The following is a 19,015-nucleotide window of genomic DNA, read 5'->3' on the forward strand; positions in this document are numbered from 1 at the left end:
CCTAAAATGTGGGGCCCAGAACCGCACACAATACTCAAGGTGACTCTGCACCAATGCTGAGTACAGCAGGGTGATCACCTCTTTTGACCGGCGGGTTACGCTGCGTTTGATGCCCCCCAGGATGGGGTTTGCCCTCTTGGCTGCCAGGTCACACTGCTGACTCCTGCTGAGCTGCTGTCGACCAGCACCCCCAGATCCCTTTCTGCAGGGCTGCTCTCCAGCCACTCCTCTCCCAATTTAGACTCATGCCCGGCATTACTCCATCCCAGGTGCAGAATCCAGCATTTGCTCTTCTTTAATTTCATGCCATTGAGGATTGCCCAATGCTTCAGTCTATTCAGATCCCTCTGCAAGGCCTCTTGTCCCTCAAGACAGTCAACAGCACCTCCCAGTTTGGTACCATCAGCAAACTGGCTAATAGTGCATTCAACTTCTGCCTCCAGATCGTTGATAAATATATTGAACAGAACTGGCCCTAGAATTGAACCCTGAGGAACACCACTGGTGACCAGTTGCCAGCCAGGTGTAGCCCCCCCATTCACTACAACCCGTTGAGCTTTGCCCTTCAGCCAGTTCTTCACCCAGCGCACTGTGAACCCACTCATCTCACAGTTGGACAACTTGTCCAGAAGGATGCTGGGAGGACAGTATCCAAAGCCTTACTAAAACCCAGAAGAACTACATCCACCGCCTTCCCTTCATCCACCAGGCAGCTGACCTCATCACGGAAAGGTACCAAATTAATTAGACAGGACTTTGCCTTTGTGAACCCACATTGACTGTGCGTTATGCTTTAAATGCTTTTCAATAGTACTCAGTATAATCCGTAATTTTTCCAGGAACTGAGGTTAGACTAGCAGGTCTGTAGTTCCCTGGGTCTTCCCTCACACCCTTCTTGGGAACTGGAGCTACACTGGCCACCTTCCAGTCAGCAGGGACCTCCCCAGACTCCCAAGACCGTTGGTAGATGATTGAGAGGGGTCCTGCCGTAACGTCCGCTAGCTCCTTCAGCACTCTGGGATGAATCCCATCAGGCCCCACGGACTTGTGAACATTCAGCTGACACAGCTGGTCCCTTACAACTTCGGGGTCCACAAATGGAAAGTCACTGTTCCCACACTCGTGGTCCTCCGACTCAGGGGACCGGGCAGTCCAGGGTCTGTCAGTATTATTAAAGACTGAGGAAAAAAAAGCATTGAATGCCTCTGCTTTTTCTTCATCCCTATTTCTCAGATGACCATCTTGAAGTATGGGTCCAGTGAGGGACTAGGACTATTATATGGATTTCTGTAAACGAGATTAAGGACTTAATTTATAAGGACTCAGTTTACATTTACAAAACTCTATGGTTTTCTGGTTAAGAAATGCATCTAAGTAGTATTTCAAAATAATCTATACATTTCAGAATACAAATACCATTACACTAATTTGAAATTCCAAAAGGTAAAATTAACTTTGTGTTTATCCTTACAACCTAAAAGGCATGAGGGCTAAGGAGGACGTAAAGGGGAAGAGGAGGTTCTAGGAACCTTGTGGTAAGCGATAAAAATCTTTTTTATGGCTGTCTCTGTGGAATGAACAAACAGTTCACATTAAGGAATAATAAAAAAAAAAAAAGTAGGAAACTCCCTTATACTCCTATCCCATCACAAACAAAACAATCACAAACCAACTTTTTACAGTTTAGATAACTCTCCTTGATTTGTAGTGGGCACGCAACTAGTCAAATGTCTTTAGATTTATAGTCTCAAGAAAGCAAAGATGTGTTGGCTCCCCATTTTTCCCAAATTTCTGTTTTAACGCCTTCTTTAGCACCACTTAGCCTATGCATTGCACAACTAGAAGTTGCTCTTCACAACAGAAATACCATTGATAATATAGTCAAAATAATAACAATACTCTAAAGATAATATTAGACAAAAATATTTTAAAATTATTAGTTGTTCCAACAGTACCTGATTTTATGTTTCATCTAATCCATCTAAACACAGTTCACCAGTACATTAATCTCACAGGTTCATAATTTCAGGTCATCCCACCTTCAGGGGGCTAAAACATAGCTGTAATTTCAGAAAGTCAATCTTCTAACAGGATTGAGGACACTAAGCTTCACAACACGAAATAATACTGATGTGAAAAAACACGACCTGAACCATACACTTCAGAAGCTCAGCTAACTCCTTTGTTTTAAAGCGGTTATCTTAGATTCAGCTACTGAAAGATAATGATCCAAACAGTCTCCCTTTCAACAAAAATTTATACATGACTTTGCAGCTACTTTGAAAGGTCAGTGGAATGCCCATTACTGCTACCAATCTGAAAACAAAAAGCCTTACTGTTTTGTAGTATTAGCTGCACCAAAGCCAACTGAAGCGAATGATAACTTCAAGAAGTTTTAGGTCAACCCTAAAAAACAGGGTTATTTTTTCTAAGAAAATTTAAAGTCTCTGAACTGGTCTAAGAATAAATAATCACATTGTATTACATTTCTCCAAATTGCGTAACATCATTTTTTTCTCTTGACTTTCCTTGTCAACTATCCACTGGAAAAATTATTCAGCACTAGAAATAACATTCATCGACCCTTCACATAAATTGTTTTTGGATTGAAATTCACTGATGTATTGTCTACTACAAGGAAAGATGAAACAGGTCACAGTCATGTAAATGGTGATTAACAGGAACTCCTGTGAAACCAGTGATCTATGCCTATTTTCCAATCCAGAAGTGAAACAAGAAACTTATCCGAAGTCTGAGTTTTCAGAAGCCACAGTTATGATCTCCTCATTCCATACAGTGTCCTTCTCCATCAAGTCTCTTCACAGTGTCAAAGCCCACTCAGCGGGTATTGGAGCATCGGGAGCTAACCCTGCACAACACGCTCAGAACTTCCACTTCCATATGCTGTGGATACCACCACCAGGACCTACGTTCTCCTGGCCTCGCTGCAGAACACATATCCTCATTCATTACACATACTGAGGTGCATAGTGATTAAAAAAGCTTGTCAAAATATGAAATAGAAACAAAATAATGGTGGAGTATGAAAAGTGATGTGAAGAGTCCTGGCCTTGAGTGTCCCACTTGATTAAAAGTTCCTACTAAGCCATAGCAAGATTTCAGTATGGGCTCTGCCTTTTTTAGTTACACTAGCCTAAGACAACCATGCTACAAAAAAAACCAACCCCAAAACCCCAAAACCAAAACACTCAAAATATTCAAAAGTCCCATGAAGATTTAAAGTTTGCACATTCTGTTCCATAATCCAGTTTATTCAATTGTAACATGTCTCTGTAAAAACTCCCATCAGCTTGGTCTCCAAATAACATTTAGCTGTGACTACATATATTGACACAGCATACACAAAACAGTCACAGATTGCAGCTGTAAAATCAAAACATGGACTAGTTTTCAGATGCTGGCCTCAAAATGTCCGTAGTGGCTATACAGCTAGAGTGATCCCATATTTTATAATTGTTGGCTTCAGTTTAAAAGAGTTTACAAAAAATCCACATCACTTATGAATGACTAAACATATCCTTGTAGAGCCAGAGAAGTTGTAAGGCCTCCCACAATGCATCAAACCAAATCATCTTGCAGTACGGTTGGAAGAAATTCCTACTTGTAACTATCAAGAGAATCCAGAATTTATAAACCAGGTACCATTACTGTATAGATTTATACAGCAGGTAGTGAGGTGGACTGAAAACTCGCTGAATGGTTTGGCCCAGGGGTGCTGATCAGAGGGGCCAAGTCTAGTTGGAGGCCGGTAACTATGTCAGAGGAGCGTGCTGGCATCCAGTATGACCTCAACAGGCTGGAGAAATGGGCACACAGGAACCTCGTGAAGTTCCAACAAGGAGAAGCGCGAAGTCCCGCACCTGGTGAGGAACAACCCCACACACCAGTATGTGCTGGGGGCCGCCCAGCTGGAAAGGAGCTTGGCAGAAAAGGACCTGGGGATCCTGCTGGACACCAAGTTGGACACGAGCCAGCGATGTGCCCCTGCAGCAGAGGAGGCAACCGGTATCCTGGGCTGCGGTAGACCAAGTACTGCCAGCAGGTTGAAGGAGGTGATCCTTCCCCTCTACCTGGCACTGGTGAGGCCACCCCTGGAGTACTGTGTCCAGTTCTGGACTCCCCAGTACAAGAGAGACATGGACATACTGGAGAGAGTCCAGTGAAGGGCCACAAAGGTGATTAAGGGACTGGAGCATGTCTCCATTGAGGAAAGGCTGAGAGAGCTGGGACTGATCATCCTGGAGAAGAGAAGGCTCAAGGGGTGTCCTGGTTTCAGCTGGGATAGAGTTAATTGTCTTCCTAGTAGCTGGTACAGTGCTATATTTTGAGTTCACTATGTGAAGAATGTTGATAACACTGATGTTTTCAGTTGTTGCTCAGTAGTGTTTAGACTAAAGTCAAGGATTTTTCAGGATGTTTTCAGTTGTTGCTCAGTAGTGTTTAGACTAAAGTCAAGGATTTTTCAGCTTCTCATGCCCAGCCAGCGAGAAAGCTGGAGGGGCAAAAGAAGTTGGCACGGGACACAGCCAGGGCACCTGACCCAAACTGGCCAACGGGGTATTCCATACCATGCGACATCACACCCAGTATATAAACTGGGGGGAAGTGGGGGGCGGGGGATCGCCACTCTGGGACCAATTGGGTGTCGGTCGGTGGGTGGTGAGCAATTGCACTGTGCATCATTTGTATATTCCAATCCTTTCATTATTACTGTTATCATTTTATTAGTGTTATCATTATTAGTTTCTTCTTTTCTTTTCTATTAAACTGTTCTTATCTCAACCCATGAGTTTTACTTCTTTTCGTGATTTTCTCCCCCATCCCACTGGGGGGGGCGGAGTGAGTGAGCAGCTGCGTGGTGCTCAGTTGCTGGCTGGGGTTAAACCACGACAAGGGGGAATCTCATCCACGTCTATAAACACCTGCAGGGAGGGTGCAAAGAGGACGGAGCCAGGCTCTTTTCAGTGGTGCCCAGTGACAGGACCAGAGGCCATGGGCACCAGCTGAAACACAGGAGGTTCCCTCTGAACGTCAGGAAACACTTTTTTTACTGTGAGGGTGACCGAGCACTGGGACAGGTTGTCCTGGGAGATCGTGGAGTCTCCATCCCTGGAGATCTTCAAAAGCCATCTGGACATGGTCCTGGGCCACTGGCTCTAGGTGGCCCTGGTTGAGTGGATGGAGGGGAAGTGTAGACCAGATGACCTCCAGAGGTCTCCTCCAACCTCAACCATTCCATGACATAAAATAATCCCAATCTTTCAAAAGGCCCAACACAGACTTTCCTTGGTGTCTGCAAATGCTTCCAGATATGGTTTGAATAAGTGTAATTTCAGATAGCAACAGTCTCCCCAGTGCTTTTCTCAGCTTGCTTAACAAGTTGGTTCTGCTCATACACAGGTGACACAAGGGTGCATAACATGCTTGGCACGGGGACAAAAATGCTTTAAATCAGACCATCCTCTGATTTAATAGGTACAGTTTGGAATTTCAGATTGTATTTTCTAACACGTCTTTTAACCCTACAATAGATTTCTGTCTCCATATGTCTTGTCTTGTAATAATCAGCTGCTACAAAATCTAAGTATTTAAAATTTAAATTAAGATTAAATTCAATTACAATTACATGTACTTCCTTGTATCTGCAAGACACACTGCTTTTTCTTAATTTATGGCACTGGGATGGAGTAATCCCATGAAACCGTACAGGCTTGGTAGAATAGAAAGCAGCTATGAATAGAACTGAATAGAAAAGCAGCTATGCAGAAGACCTGTCGATCTTCGTTGTTGCCCTTGTGGCAAAAGTCCAACTGCATGCTAAACTGTAGTAGCAAGACAGTAGCCACCAGGTCAAAAAAAGTGATTACTCCCCTCTAATCAGTATTTGTGAAGCCACATCTGGAGCACTGTGTCCAGTTTTGGATCCCACGGTACAAAAAATTGGACCAAATCCAGCAAAGGGTTATCAAAACAGTCAGGGACTGGAGTATACAACATGAGAGGAGGCTGGAGAAATTGGCTTGCTCACTCTCAGTAAGACAAGGTAAAATGGGCTGTCACTGCTGTCTTCAGCTGCCTACAGAAGGGATTATAGAGATGCAGCCAGACTCTTCTCAGAGTTGCAAAGTAGTAAGACAACAGACAAGTTGCAGCAAGGAAAATTCTGACCAGATACAAGGAAAAAGAGCTGCACAGGGAGAGGCGTCAATCCCTGGAGCAGGCATCTCGAAACACTGTGAAATCTGCAACCCTGGAGGTTTTAAAAACTTGACTGGACACAACCATGGGCAACTTGATCTAACTCAACCTGCTCTGAGCAGGAGGTTGGACCCAATGACCTCCTGAGGTTCCTTTCAACCTGAATCACACTCTGGTTCTGTAACGCACAAATTAGGATAGAGTATTTCGGTTGGAAAGGACCTACAACGATCATCTAGTCCAACTGCCTGACCACTTCAGGGCTGACCAAAGCCTAAAGCATGTCATTAAGGACATTGTCCAAATGCTTCTTAAACACTGACAGGCTTGGGGCATCGACCACCTCTCCATGAAGCCTGTTCCAGGGTTTGACCACACTCCCAGTGAAGAAATGTTTCCTCACGTCAAGTCTGAACCTCCCCTGAGGGACGCAGCTTTGAGCCATTCCCACGTGTCCTGGCACTGGGTACCAGGGAGAAGAGCTCAGCACCTCCCTCTCCCCTTCCTCAGTCCTCAGGACGCTGTAGGGAGCAATGAGGTCGCCCCTCAGCCTCCTTCTCTCCAAACTAGACAAACCCAGTGTCCTCAGCCGTCCTCACAGGACATGCCTTCCAGCCCCTTCCCCAGCTTCGTTGCCCTTCTCTGGACACGTTCAAGGACCTTCACGTCCTTCTTAAATTATGGGGCCCAGAACTGCACAGAATACTCAAGGAGAGGCCACACCAATGCTAAATACAGCAGGATAATGACCTTATAAAGCAGTTTAATTTGACAATACTGCCTTTAATCAACTGCACAGCAGTTTAGACAATGCCAGATGATACCAAACGACAAAGAATTAACTTCAAACCAGAGGCATTAACTGTAAATTTTGCACATTTAAATGTAAGACTGAACATGTTTTCATTTAAAGTATCTTTCGGAAATTAGCAAAGATCTACATCAGCTTCAATGCTTAATGAAAATGTGTTAGATTGTTAGATTTTAATTGTGATTTTATAACTAAATGGGTGATCAAATCTTGTGTATAGATGACGTTTTGATTTTCTAAATCAAAAGGTGCTATCAAGCTTTGAACCTAATACTATTAACTGAAATTTCACATTGGCCTTAGCAAGTTTTAAAAATTCTATTGTATTGAAAATCTGGAAAGCAAGAATTGCTGCCATCAAAAGGGAAGAAATGGATTATTCAGTTTTTACAATATACTAATCTTAAAAGTTCTGTGCTGAAATTATCCGACAGGTTGCAAACATGGTGAATTGTTGTGGCATTGAAATATAAATGTCAGAACATGTAAAATTAATTTTAACCACTTCAATCATCAACACTTGAGTAACAGTTAAGATCATCATCTCTGGATAGACCTTAAGCAATGTTAACTATTATTTCACAGATAGCTTCTCACTTAGTTAACTTTGTTTATTCCTCAGCAGGATTTTTGGAATATTGAATTCATTTGAACACTACCTCTTTCACAAGAGACAAAAGGTAATATCTATACATTTAAGAAAATCTGACAAGGATGTACACAACCCATATGTACATGGTTTAAGGGAACCACATGTGGTTTGAAGAAACAAAAGGAAAACTTACTAGGATGTATGTTTAATCAATCAACCAACGAATACAGCTTAACAGATACTGGAATTAAAAAAATAATACCCACAGCAGATAACAGACTCTGCAGACAGAGAACTTGGAAATCATTGCTGTGTACACGCATGTCACATGCAGAGGAGCATAGAGAGGAACAGACAAGGCAGATGCACTTCAAGTGAGCTTCTCACCGTAGCTTCAACCTGTGTGAAAAGTTAGCATGACACAGAAGAGGCTCTACTACTTCAACCCACAGATCCGTAAAACTCGGGGTTCTCTTGAGAAAGGTACACTGAAAACTCCCACAAGGCTGTTTTTCCAGTGCCCCTTTCACAGACCTCCGCATGGTCATGAAGGCTGAAATAAGACTCTGGGGAGAATTACGCTAGCATTGCAGAAATTCCAGATGCCGCTGCCTATACAGCAGTTTAAAAAGACGTGCATAACTACCCATTACTGTGAAACATGGGGATTCAATCCAACAGGAGGCTTAACAATTCATCAAGGAAAAAAAAAAGTCCATAAGTTAACTTCTAACAGAGGAGCCTGCAGGGACTGCCCCACATACTAAAAAATGTTACCACAACACTATCCAAATCAAAAGTGATTTCCTTCTCTGGCACTGTTGATCTACAAAATTTAAGATTTTTGCAGAAGGCATTTAATGATCAAGCTTTCAAGACAGCTTTATGCTTAAACCAAAGCAAATCTATTCTAAGAATTTAGAATCAGCTGTACAATCACTGTTACGAATTTAAAGGAAAAAGAACATCTTCAAAGATAGCAAGACAAAACTCGAGCTAAACATTGTCATAGTGGAAAAAGGACAACCAAACGTATACCCAGCTGAAACAAAATGATGGATTTCTGATGTAAGTTCTAACAGAGTACCTTGTTGTGCTCAAATTTTCAGATTCACAGCTCTATAGGAACACTGTTTCAAAGGGATTAATCAGAACAAAAGCCAACTGAGCTGTGTCTGCGATATCTTCGGTGCCTTAATCTTTCTAAAATGTAGTAGGAATGCTATTGCAGCCAGAAAAATTGCTTTGTTCTTGAAATACCCCACGTTTAGCAATGATTCACAAGCAAACTATTCTTTTTTCCCCTGTCTAGAATGGGTAGTAGACTACAAGTCCAAACTCCTTATAAACCATCAGTCTAACAAGCAACTGAAAAGGTCTAAACTCTACCCCAAATCCAAGCAGGCCATTAAACCTGTCCATGTAGGACACAGCTGCTTCGCAGGTCTGGCCACTTTAGTTTCTTAGCCCTTTTACACTGTGCCAAGCATGGGTAGCAAACGCATGCTGTTGCAAAATCCAAACTGGTGTCTCCAAACCCGTACAGAGATGTCATTATGATGCTACACTCAGGCCCACATCCTGAAAGTTACAGGATTGATAAAAATTTGTGGAGTAAGCACATGATGAATTAAATTAAAAATCACTGCGCTGCTAAATGTAACTAAAATTGCATTTTTAACTTTAGCTTAAAAATTAACTAAATTTACTTTAGTTTAAAATATTGAATTTAGTTAAAACTCCAGTTTTAAGTTAAAAACTCAGTTTTAAACTTTATTTTAGCTAAAAACTCTGTTTAAATTTACTGTTAACCCCTGTAAAATTAACTCCAAGTCAGGAACCAAAATTTTCCTGTGCAATGGAAACTACAACAGGTTTTGTAGTCTATTGTTAGCAGATGCAAATATGGCACATGAGGATTTGGACAAGCTTTGTTCTCCTGTCACTTTACAACTTATTTCAGATGGACTAGGTTTGCTCTCCCACAGAATATCACAGAGTGAATGGGAACATCTGGAACAGTTCAATGCTTTTAAAAATTATTATTTAATAAAGAATGCGAAAAGGATTTCTTCTCCTCTCCTTTGCCTGTAGATACACTGTAGCATGATTTATGATACTGTAATTTGGACCATCTTCAAAGATTTATTTTCGATAGAGGAAAGATCTCTGAAGATGTTCCAGACACTTGTAATCAGATGGTTAGCCACCTCATTTTTATTCATTTTGCATGTTGGGATTTTTTTGAGGGAGGGAGGGAAAATGGCTTTGTTTAATGCTCAGTTCTTTACTGAGCTGATAAACTACATAAACTCCACACAAAATGTAAGGCTGGGCAAACCGTGTATCTGTGTTGTCCCCACCACATTAGGTGACCTAAGGATGTTTTAAAACAGTATTTCCAAAGACAGTAACTCATGCGTGGAGAAGAATTAGAATTACCTGATAGCAACAATATGATTTCAACCTTATGGAAAATACAGTCCCTCTCTTCCTCACGCTGGCCGATTTAGCTAGACATGCATGTCTCTGTCACAGCAATGGAAACAGGCTGCCCCCAAACGTTGAATGCATGTGTTCGTGTGCTTTGCCTTAGTTTGATCCTGTCATTCTTCAATTGCATCTAACATTTTTCTAAAGATGCAAATTGTAACATTTTAAGAGTGAAGAGGTGGGCGGCAGGGATGAGACATGGGTGACAGTTGTGGTAGGTTTCACTGAAAATGGGTAAAAACCTTTCTGTTCTCTACATTTATTAACAGATTCTTGCTTTCAGAGTTTTCTAGGTAGAAGCAGAACATTGTTTTAGCTTTCCTTCTCTACCCAATAAGCATAAGCTTTGTGATAAAAGCTGGCTGGTTCAAAGACGTAAGTCTTACAAATGATCTTTAACAGTAGACTGAGGTCATGTGTTATTAGGCGTGAAAGAATATACATAGAGTGCAGTAAAGGGGGAACATAAGGCTGCAGAGAAAAGCTTACATACGCATCAACATTTCCTCAGGCTACAAACTTTCCTGTTATTTAAAATGAAGAACTACTGTAGCCCTGTGTTACTAGTAAATGGCAGCCTCATTTACTACCAGAAACTCATGTACGTGTAACTCAGCTCCTGTAAAAGCAAAAAAAATTGGAAAAATCTTAATACACAGTGCACTGATTCACCTCTGGTAAGCGACACACATAGCACTGAAGGAGAACAGAGGTCATCAGCTGCTGTTCTACACGGTTCATAAAGACACATCCTAGGAAAAAGAAATTCAAGGATCCCTGTCTGCTTCTTCCTATTCTCAAAAACACTGAGCACTTAACCCAAGATGTCATTTCGGACAGAACCCAGAACTCTGCTACATGGGCAGTCAGCAGCTTGTGCCATGTTAGCCTATGTTAAGGGCACGTGTGTATAAAAACCTCTAGGAAGAAGCGTGAAAGGAGCGGTAGCTGCCTGTCTGTCCATCTGTGCAGAAACGGACAAGCAAAGAGAGGTAAGAACGCACCATAATGTACAGCCCAGCTCACACACACACACACACGTTTCATTCTTAAGCTCATTCTTCCAGCTCTGCAGGGCACTAGGAACACGCACGTGCCTTCATAAGGCATACATTTTCGGCACGCTCCTGCAAGAAACCAGATAACCCCACCATCCTCTCGTAATTCAGCCCTCAAGTTAGGCACACACACACAGCGCGTCATGTCAACCCCGTTCATCTCCAGCACTGTTTGCTCCCGCTCACTCTGAATACCTCCTCCGTCCTTCAGCCTCGCTCGGTGCCGTTCAGCCCTGATCTGCCAGCCCCCTCCATCACAGCCCAGTTCGTTCTCTCGATACACTTGTTAGGTGAAGGACTGTGTAAGTCACAGAGCGTAGAGCTCCTCCTAAAACCTGACTGTGTAAGGCCAACCACTACTCACCAGTGAACAACTGCTGGTTTGGTTACCGTTCTTCATGGCTATTTCCTCATCCCCACGGCAGCCAGCTTTTCTTTGTGCTATCGATTACACCTCCTGTGCTGCAGTAGTTTCAACAGCTAATTAATTGCCTTGGAGAATCTCCTGCTTATCCTAATTCTGTGAGTCTACTCCAAGATAAGGGAAACCACATCCAGCAGACCACAAACTGGCAATCAACAACAACATATTATTGTTATTTTAAGGGATTATTTAGCTTATATTGTAAGGTTTTCTTTTCTTTCTAGTATAGCACGTTTACAGCCTTTCACTGCAAGTATGCGGAGTCCTTCAGCTTTACTACGTGTGTGTGCATGTGCAGTGGAATGGAGTCAGACTAAATTGATAAACTAAGCTGTGCAGTGTGGAGGGAAAGCAATGTTAAAGTCTGAAGAGGAACTTTGCATGACAATATACATCAGTTTGTTCCCACACATGCAGGAATAGAGTTTTGACTTTTAACCAAGCACAATGAGTTGGTTTTATCTGATTTTTTTTTTTAATGGTTTAACACTTACCATTTATCGCAGTGAGTACAGAGGATATTTCTTGTTATTTATTAATCCTTGCACAAAAGCACTAATTCTCAGTAGAAGTACGAAGATGACAGACTTTGTAAGGGCTTGGGTTTGTACACAGAAACTCTGGAGCATTTGACAGACCTGCATACCCAAGGCCACTTTCTCTACCTCTCCTCACATAGATATAGCATACCCATGGTCCCCAAAGACAAGTGAACTGTCAAGCATGTTTGAAAAAGAAAGGGAGCTAATAAAGAGTATTTCCTTGTTTCTCAAACTTTAGGCTTGCTGCTCCTTTTCCCACCCACAGTCAAAATAGACTGATTTTGCTGTTTCAGTTTATTTACCAATTTTCTCATACAGCTGAGGCTTGGAAGGTGGTAGGGGCTTCTGCAAACAGTAGGTTACTTTTCCAGCATTCAGTTGTCTGCCTAGCAGAATATCATGATGTTTGGACTACACTTTCAGATTTACTCCTTTGAAGTGTTATGCAGAGTTTGAAAGAACATATCAGAACATCTGTTTTACGCTCAGAACTACGACCATCATCTGGATTCGGATGAGACATGAAATTATACTCCTGTTGCTTCCATCTGACTATCCCAACTCACAATTTCTCCTTGCAGCTAGAATGCTCCCTTTCCATCAGATGATCTATCAATGGAAAAACATTGCAGGTCTTCCTCATTCTTAACATTCATTCAGCCAAACTGCTTTTTCCCCTTGTTGTTTTGGGCACACCATGCATAAATGATTCTGTAGACAGCTGTAGGGCAAGTCCAGATATGTAAATAATTCTTACAGCATTTGGAAAATCAGTATGTGCTGGTGACCTCCTAGTCCCAAGCAGAGGTGGCAACATGCCACATATACATATTGGTTTCCCTTTCGAACCACAGGCAGTTTTAAGATCAGGCTCTTACTAGTATAAACTGAATGATACTTGCGAAAGTCAGAAATAGAACATTTTAGCACTTGACATAAAGGCAAACTTAAAAAATTATTATTATTGTGCTAAAGCTATACGAAGGAATATTTCTTTCAAAAAAATCTTTTGTTTAATTAAATGCTATTCTTATGTTACTTACTCCAGTATCCCATGCTGAAGCACATGCAGAAAGTGACAGGTGAATCCTTGGAGATAATGCCCTAAAATACTTAGTTTACCTTTCTTATAACTCTGCCCCAGTATTAATCATAATTTCCTAATGGTGTTTGGTAATACAGTGGAATAACTGTGTTCCTCACAGTGAAGTTCCTACAGATCAGGTCCTATCACAAAGATATAGGTATGCAGTTCAGAATAAACCTGTTCTATCTGGTTTAAAGGCTGCTAAGGTGGCCGCTCTGCTTGCCCCCCACCTCCAGCCATGTCCCCTCACCACTCTTTTTGCACATGGTGTTTAGTGATTACCTGTCCACATTGCAAGTTTAACTCTTTGATCTGACAGGCAACTAACCCTTCAAACCATTAAATTAACAAGCTAATCCAACAAACCCCACCACTGCAGAGCTACCAGATCTGATGCAGAGATGAATGGGGTAACGCATGTCCAAGAATCACGGAGGTAGCGTAAGGCCACCTCTCTTGGGAACAGTCTGCTGCATTTCAATTGCATTACACACAACATAAATTGCACTGTTAATCACAACGAATATACTCAAAGGGTTCGAAGGGCAAGCAAGGGACTCAACACACATCTAAAATTGCTGCTTATCACTCAAGAGCAAGGCACGTGATCATTACACAAGGGAAACTCCTCAAGACACTACTACCTATATTAACCACAAGTAGAGGTCTTTAAACTTCAGGGCACTCAAATGCACTCAGCTGCCTGAAGGTCCTGACTAAATTAAAATATCTAAATCCTTACTATTCCTACTCTGCCTCTTCTACCAGAAGATGCCATCCTCTGAAGCAGCAGTTGTTGAAAATGATGGTGCTTTAGCCTACAGCCCCAGAAATGTAAACTAGTAACACCTCCCCCCCCACCCCCCAAATTAGGAGCTGGAGGAAAGGAAAAGCACCCATTCAGTTTTGCTGCCTTTGATGAAATGAACTATAACCTTTCAACAAGGACCACCACAAACAGATTTCAGCTGAGAATATCCAACAGTTTTATACTAGCACCCTGTTTCAAGACACTACTAAGGCTAGAAGATGCTAACCAACCTTAACAACACTGACAGCATAAGGCCCTGAAAAATAGAAGGAAAATTAAGAGAAAGCACTTTAAGGGTTAAACTTTTAAAGGAAACTTTCCTAAACATAAACATCCTAAGTCACTATAAATATGACTAGAATGAGGCCCATAAATCTCAATGACATAAGCCAAGACTAGAGGCCAACACAAGCCTCCAGTCTTGCATCTTATATCCTGGATTCCATACATTTTACACTCTCTGCAGTGCTTAAACTCTAGATACAGTTCATTCATTTATTTTGGGCCCTAAAAATGCAAGGGTATCCCTTTACTTGCCACCTCCCTCCTTAAGTCTCTAATGTCAATGAAAGGCTTTGTGAGAACTTCAACAGAATCTGACTTCAGGACAGTAAAAATGTACTTTTAGAATACTTTTACTATTTACTTTTAGAATAAGTACTTCCTCCAAGCAAAAATTTAAGAAAAGGCTTAAAGACCCAAGAAACAGTTGATTCGATCCCTGACTGTCAGTTAAATAATTAGCCTTTTTGCCAGAGAAGTGTGCTGAATTAAAACATCATGCAGAAGTACCCATGATTTGGTAGAGTGCAGAACTGTCCACAGAATACTGAATGGCATTCCTCCTGTAAATTCTTGATTAAATGAAAGTGTGTTTGGGATCTCGTCAATGTCTATAAATACCCGAAGGGAGGGTGCAAAGAAGAGGGAGCCAGGCTCTTTTCAGTGGTGCCCAGTGACAGGACCAGAGGCCATGGGCACAAACTGAAACATGGGAGGTTCCCTCTGAACATCAGGAAACACTTTTTTGCTGCGAGGGTGACCGAGCACTGGGACAGGTTGCCCAGAGTGGTGGCTGTAGATAGGAGACAGTCAAAAGCCATCTGGCCATGGTCCTGGGCAACTGGCTCTAGGTGACCCTGCCTGAGTGGGGGGGCTGGACCAGATGATCTTCAGAGGTCCTTTCCAACCTCAACCACTCTGTGACTCTGATTTCAGTAGGAATGTGGGTGTTGCTTTGGTGCAGAGATAGAGGTTATGGGGAAAAAATGCAATGTCAGAAACAGAGTTGCTGTTGATAGCAATTAGCACTTACATACCATTTTCAGCATACAAACTGTGCTCACCACCTCACTTTCAGAGACATATACTCTATGTCTAATTAAATCCATTGAAGAGGTCTTCTATTGACTTGAATTGGACGTGGATTAGGAATCAGTATGTGTAAGGTTATGTTTGAAGCTCAGTATGATGTAAACATCCTGTAAGCATGTTCAATATTTCTGAGAGACAGGTTTAAAAAAAACAAATGGAAAAAACATTAACCCTCCTTTTCCCTTGCTCAGACTGATGAAGGAGAAATGCCTTGTCAAAGGCAAGGGCATGACAAAAAGTGAAGGAGCTTCCTGACTCCTAACTCCTTCCTTCCTCTTTCGTACTATGGCCTGCTGCCCCCATAAAATTACCCAGGATTCTAGATGCTGTCTGTATATTCATATTTAATTCCAAATTCATCACTATCTTTAAAACAAATCCTCTTCCAGAACATGCCCCAAGGACTCGTATTCTCACCAGTCTTTATTAGGGCAGGAGGTTTACCTGCTTTACCTGACTTTACAAACAGAAAGGAACTGACAGTGACTCCTACTTCCTTTGGGAGACAACCAGAATCTGTGAGAAAAATTCAAACATCTCTTTCCAGATTAATGTCTTTAAACACAGAATTGTAAAAGGTGGCTTATTCTAAATGACCCTAGCTTTACTGTATAACTGTGTACCAAAAAGAAGAGCTCTCTCCTGCTGGAAAAATCTCATTTTCAATTTGTCCATCAGCTAATCATTTGGAAAGATTCAAGAGAATTAAAAACTAATGAATTTAATCCTGTAAAAGCCACAAAATGCATACCGTGTATTAAAAGCAAACAAACAGTGAGGCAGCTCACATATATTCATCGTGTATTTCTGGACTTCTTTAGTCCTCAGTAACCCTCCTAAACACAAAATTGTGATTTCACCTTCTCTACAAGAATCACCATCCTTGATCACATAGGCCTGCACATTAATGGAAACCACAAACTAATTAGGCACAGTCATCATCAAATGGTTTGGCATATCCAACTGGGCTTGAGCTGAAGCAGTTCATTTGTGTCCAACGAGCCCATGGACACGTGTTCTGGCGTGTTGGCTGATACTGCATCAAGTCCTGGAGACAGTTGCACCAAGACTGGAGGTAGGAAGAGGGAGAAGAGGAAGAAGGAAGGGAGGGAAGGAAGGGAACGGGCTATGTTCTGCCAGAGGAATTAGACCACACAGAATTTCCGAACATCACGGCAAGACCAGCAAGAGCTTGTTTGTCACAAATTTTAGCTATCATTAGCATTAATGAAGGGTTTCAGTGGACTTCAGCAGAGATGGACTACTCATCCTTTTGCAAAGCTGCTAGTTCTAGTAGCATTACTTAGGCAACATAGTCAGCAAGTGTTGTGAATTTAAATCCACCGGTTGATTTCTGCAATCCTATCAGAGCCAGAGATAACAAGCAAGCACCGTGACTTCTGAATTTTTAAACAGGAAAAAAGTTTCAGACAGCATATGTTGTAAAATACTTTGCTGACAAAGATTACTTTATGAAAATACTGCATAGAAGTTTAATGCCAGCAGCATTACACTAAATTTGAAGATAGAATTGTTGGAGCTTTTTCTCTTAAGTGGAAATCATAAAAAATCATCATAATAAAAACCATATAATCATAAATCATAAACCATTTCACTACAGATGCCTTCTAAAAAAGTCTCAATGTAGTAATTGTAGGAATTCTGCTCCCTTATCACTTAAACTTACAGCAGCAAAAAATCCCAACTGATGATCTATAACAAGTAAGAATTTGCTGAACAGTACTTTTTTCAAGCAAAAACCAGGTACCTGCAAAACTCACTTATCTTACATCAGTTTGACTCCATCATTTCTTGGATGGTTATGTAATGACGGTATCAGAAATAATGCCTTGGTAATCATCCTGAAAGTTTTAAGTCGTGACCTGAGGTCCTGCTGTACCATATCAAGAACACACAAGTGCTAGGAAAAGCATTATATTCAGAAAGTATTACGAAAGCTTACCGTGCCGGGAGGGATTCCTGTTTGTGACCTCTAATTTGTCATGGAAGCCAGGACTCCTGCCAAGCCCTTCCACGTCTACATCAAGGCTGGTGAAGCCATTTACTTGATTTCTGTCCCTGGTGACAGTGTTAATGCGGGTTGGGATAGGTTCAAATGTAGGGTCTAACTCCAAGATCAGCCTGTTCAGTTGTTCAATGGACTGATCAATATCCAAAGTTGGAGAAGCTGGCAAGTCCCCTGCGTTCCGTCCTAGATCCAGGCCATTTGTGTCCCTCTGAGGCACTGGCCTTGACTTAAAACTCTCGGTACCGGCATGTTCTGCAACTTCAGCAGCAGCTGGCACGCTTCCTAACCCCCTCTGCACAGCATCTCTGCTGCTGGAGCCACGTGTCGGGGTGTCCGGGACTCGGGACGGGCTCTGGACACTGCCCGAATTCTCCATAGTGTTATGAATGCCAACCCTGATTTCATTTTCTGGGGCAAAACCATATTGGTGAGCAGTGACCATCTGCTGCTGGCGTACCCAGGTCTGAGTAGAGTAGTTACTTGGGCCATAGGCTTGAGGCTGGGGTGAGACAGAAGGATTCTGTTGCAATTGCTGAGTTGACTTTGGCTCAGTACTTCCAAATGTTCTCTCATAGAGGGGATCCACGCCAATTCCCAGGTCTGGGGCAAAAGCATTGTGATGCTCTTCCCCAGTGTTACTTCCAAAGCCATCCGAAAGAAGTGAGTTCTGACTGCTCTTGTGGCAACTAAAGTTCCCTAGGTGGGTGGACTGCTGCCCTTCTGAGGAAGACAAAGTCCCAATGCTGTCCACGCTGTGAAGGTCATGATTAGGCATTTCGTCATCCAGAATATCAGTCTCCCTGTCCTTCAGTTTAGTGTCTCCATTCACATGAACTTGAGCTGGCACTATGTGGCGAGTCCCACTGTACTTGCTTCGAGCATCAGTCATATCCTTGGTGGTGTTGACAGAATCCTCCAGACCAAAGCCACTAAGTAGCTGGTCCAGTTCTGCCTTCTCTTGTGGGCTCAGACCCCGTTTGACTCCTGGCACAAGGCGCTCCTCAGTCTTGTCTGTCCTGATGGAAGCTGTTGAGTGTCCTGAATCACTGCTGACAGACAGGGTATGATCGCTGTGATCAGGACTGCCAGTCACGGGAACACCCTGAGCAACACCAGGGATGCTGCTGTCTGAAGAGCTTTTCTTCCTCACTTTTGCATACAGACTACCATCGATGGGACCTTGGGTATGCAGCACTGCGGAGAGATAAGTAACAATGAAAGGGAGAGAAAAGGACAAGACATTGTATAAGGGCTTTGACTGGTGTCATACCACATGACAGAAGTACTGCTAATACTAATGGTATTGTTTCTGCAAAACTAAACTGGCTCTACAAATACAACATCAGCCAATGGCATTATCTTCTTTCATTTTACATTTCCATTTATAACAGTTTTCTTAATGGAAATATAACACATAATTCATAGCTGAAGATCAAACACAGTTCTCTTTTTATGCTGTTTTGAATGCATGTTGATGGCTCCACAAACTCTTCATACTAATTTGAATAATTACACTATTGCAGTGCTAGAAATTTGAGAGGCAGCTACCATGCATTCCATTCAGAGCAAGAATGG

General features: G+C 42.2%; 1 protein-coding gene across 9 annotated transcripts in view; it reads right to left on the reverse strand.

The window, feature by feature from the left end:
- TNS3 (tensin 3) overlaps window positions 1-19,015 on the reverse strand; it is a 242,930-nt gene that overhangs the window by 58,310 nt on the left and 165,605 nt on the right. For all 9 annotated transcript variants that reach the window (XM_052794721.1, XM_052794645.1, XM_052794572.1 and 6 more), the window contains one exon: window positions 17,375-18,634. In XM_052794721.1, the coding sequence (XP_052650681.1) occupies window positions 17,375-18,634 (1,260 nt within the window). The remainder of the gene's footprint in view (window positions 1-17,374; window positions 18,635-19,015) is intronic.

Source organism: Harpia harpyja, chromosome 1 (assembly GCF_026419915.1).
Source record: "Harpia harpyja isolate bHarHar1 chromosome 1, bHarHar1 primary haplotype, whole genome shotgun sequence".
In the NCBI taxonomy this organism is placed as follows: domain Eukaryota; kingdom Metazoa; phylum Chordata; class Aves; order Accipitriformes; family Accipitridae; genus Harpia; species Harpia harpyja.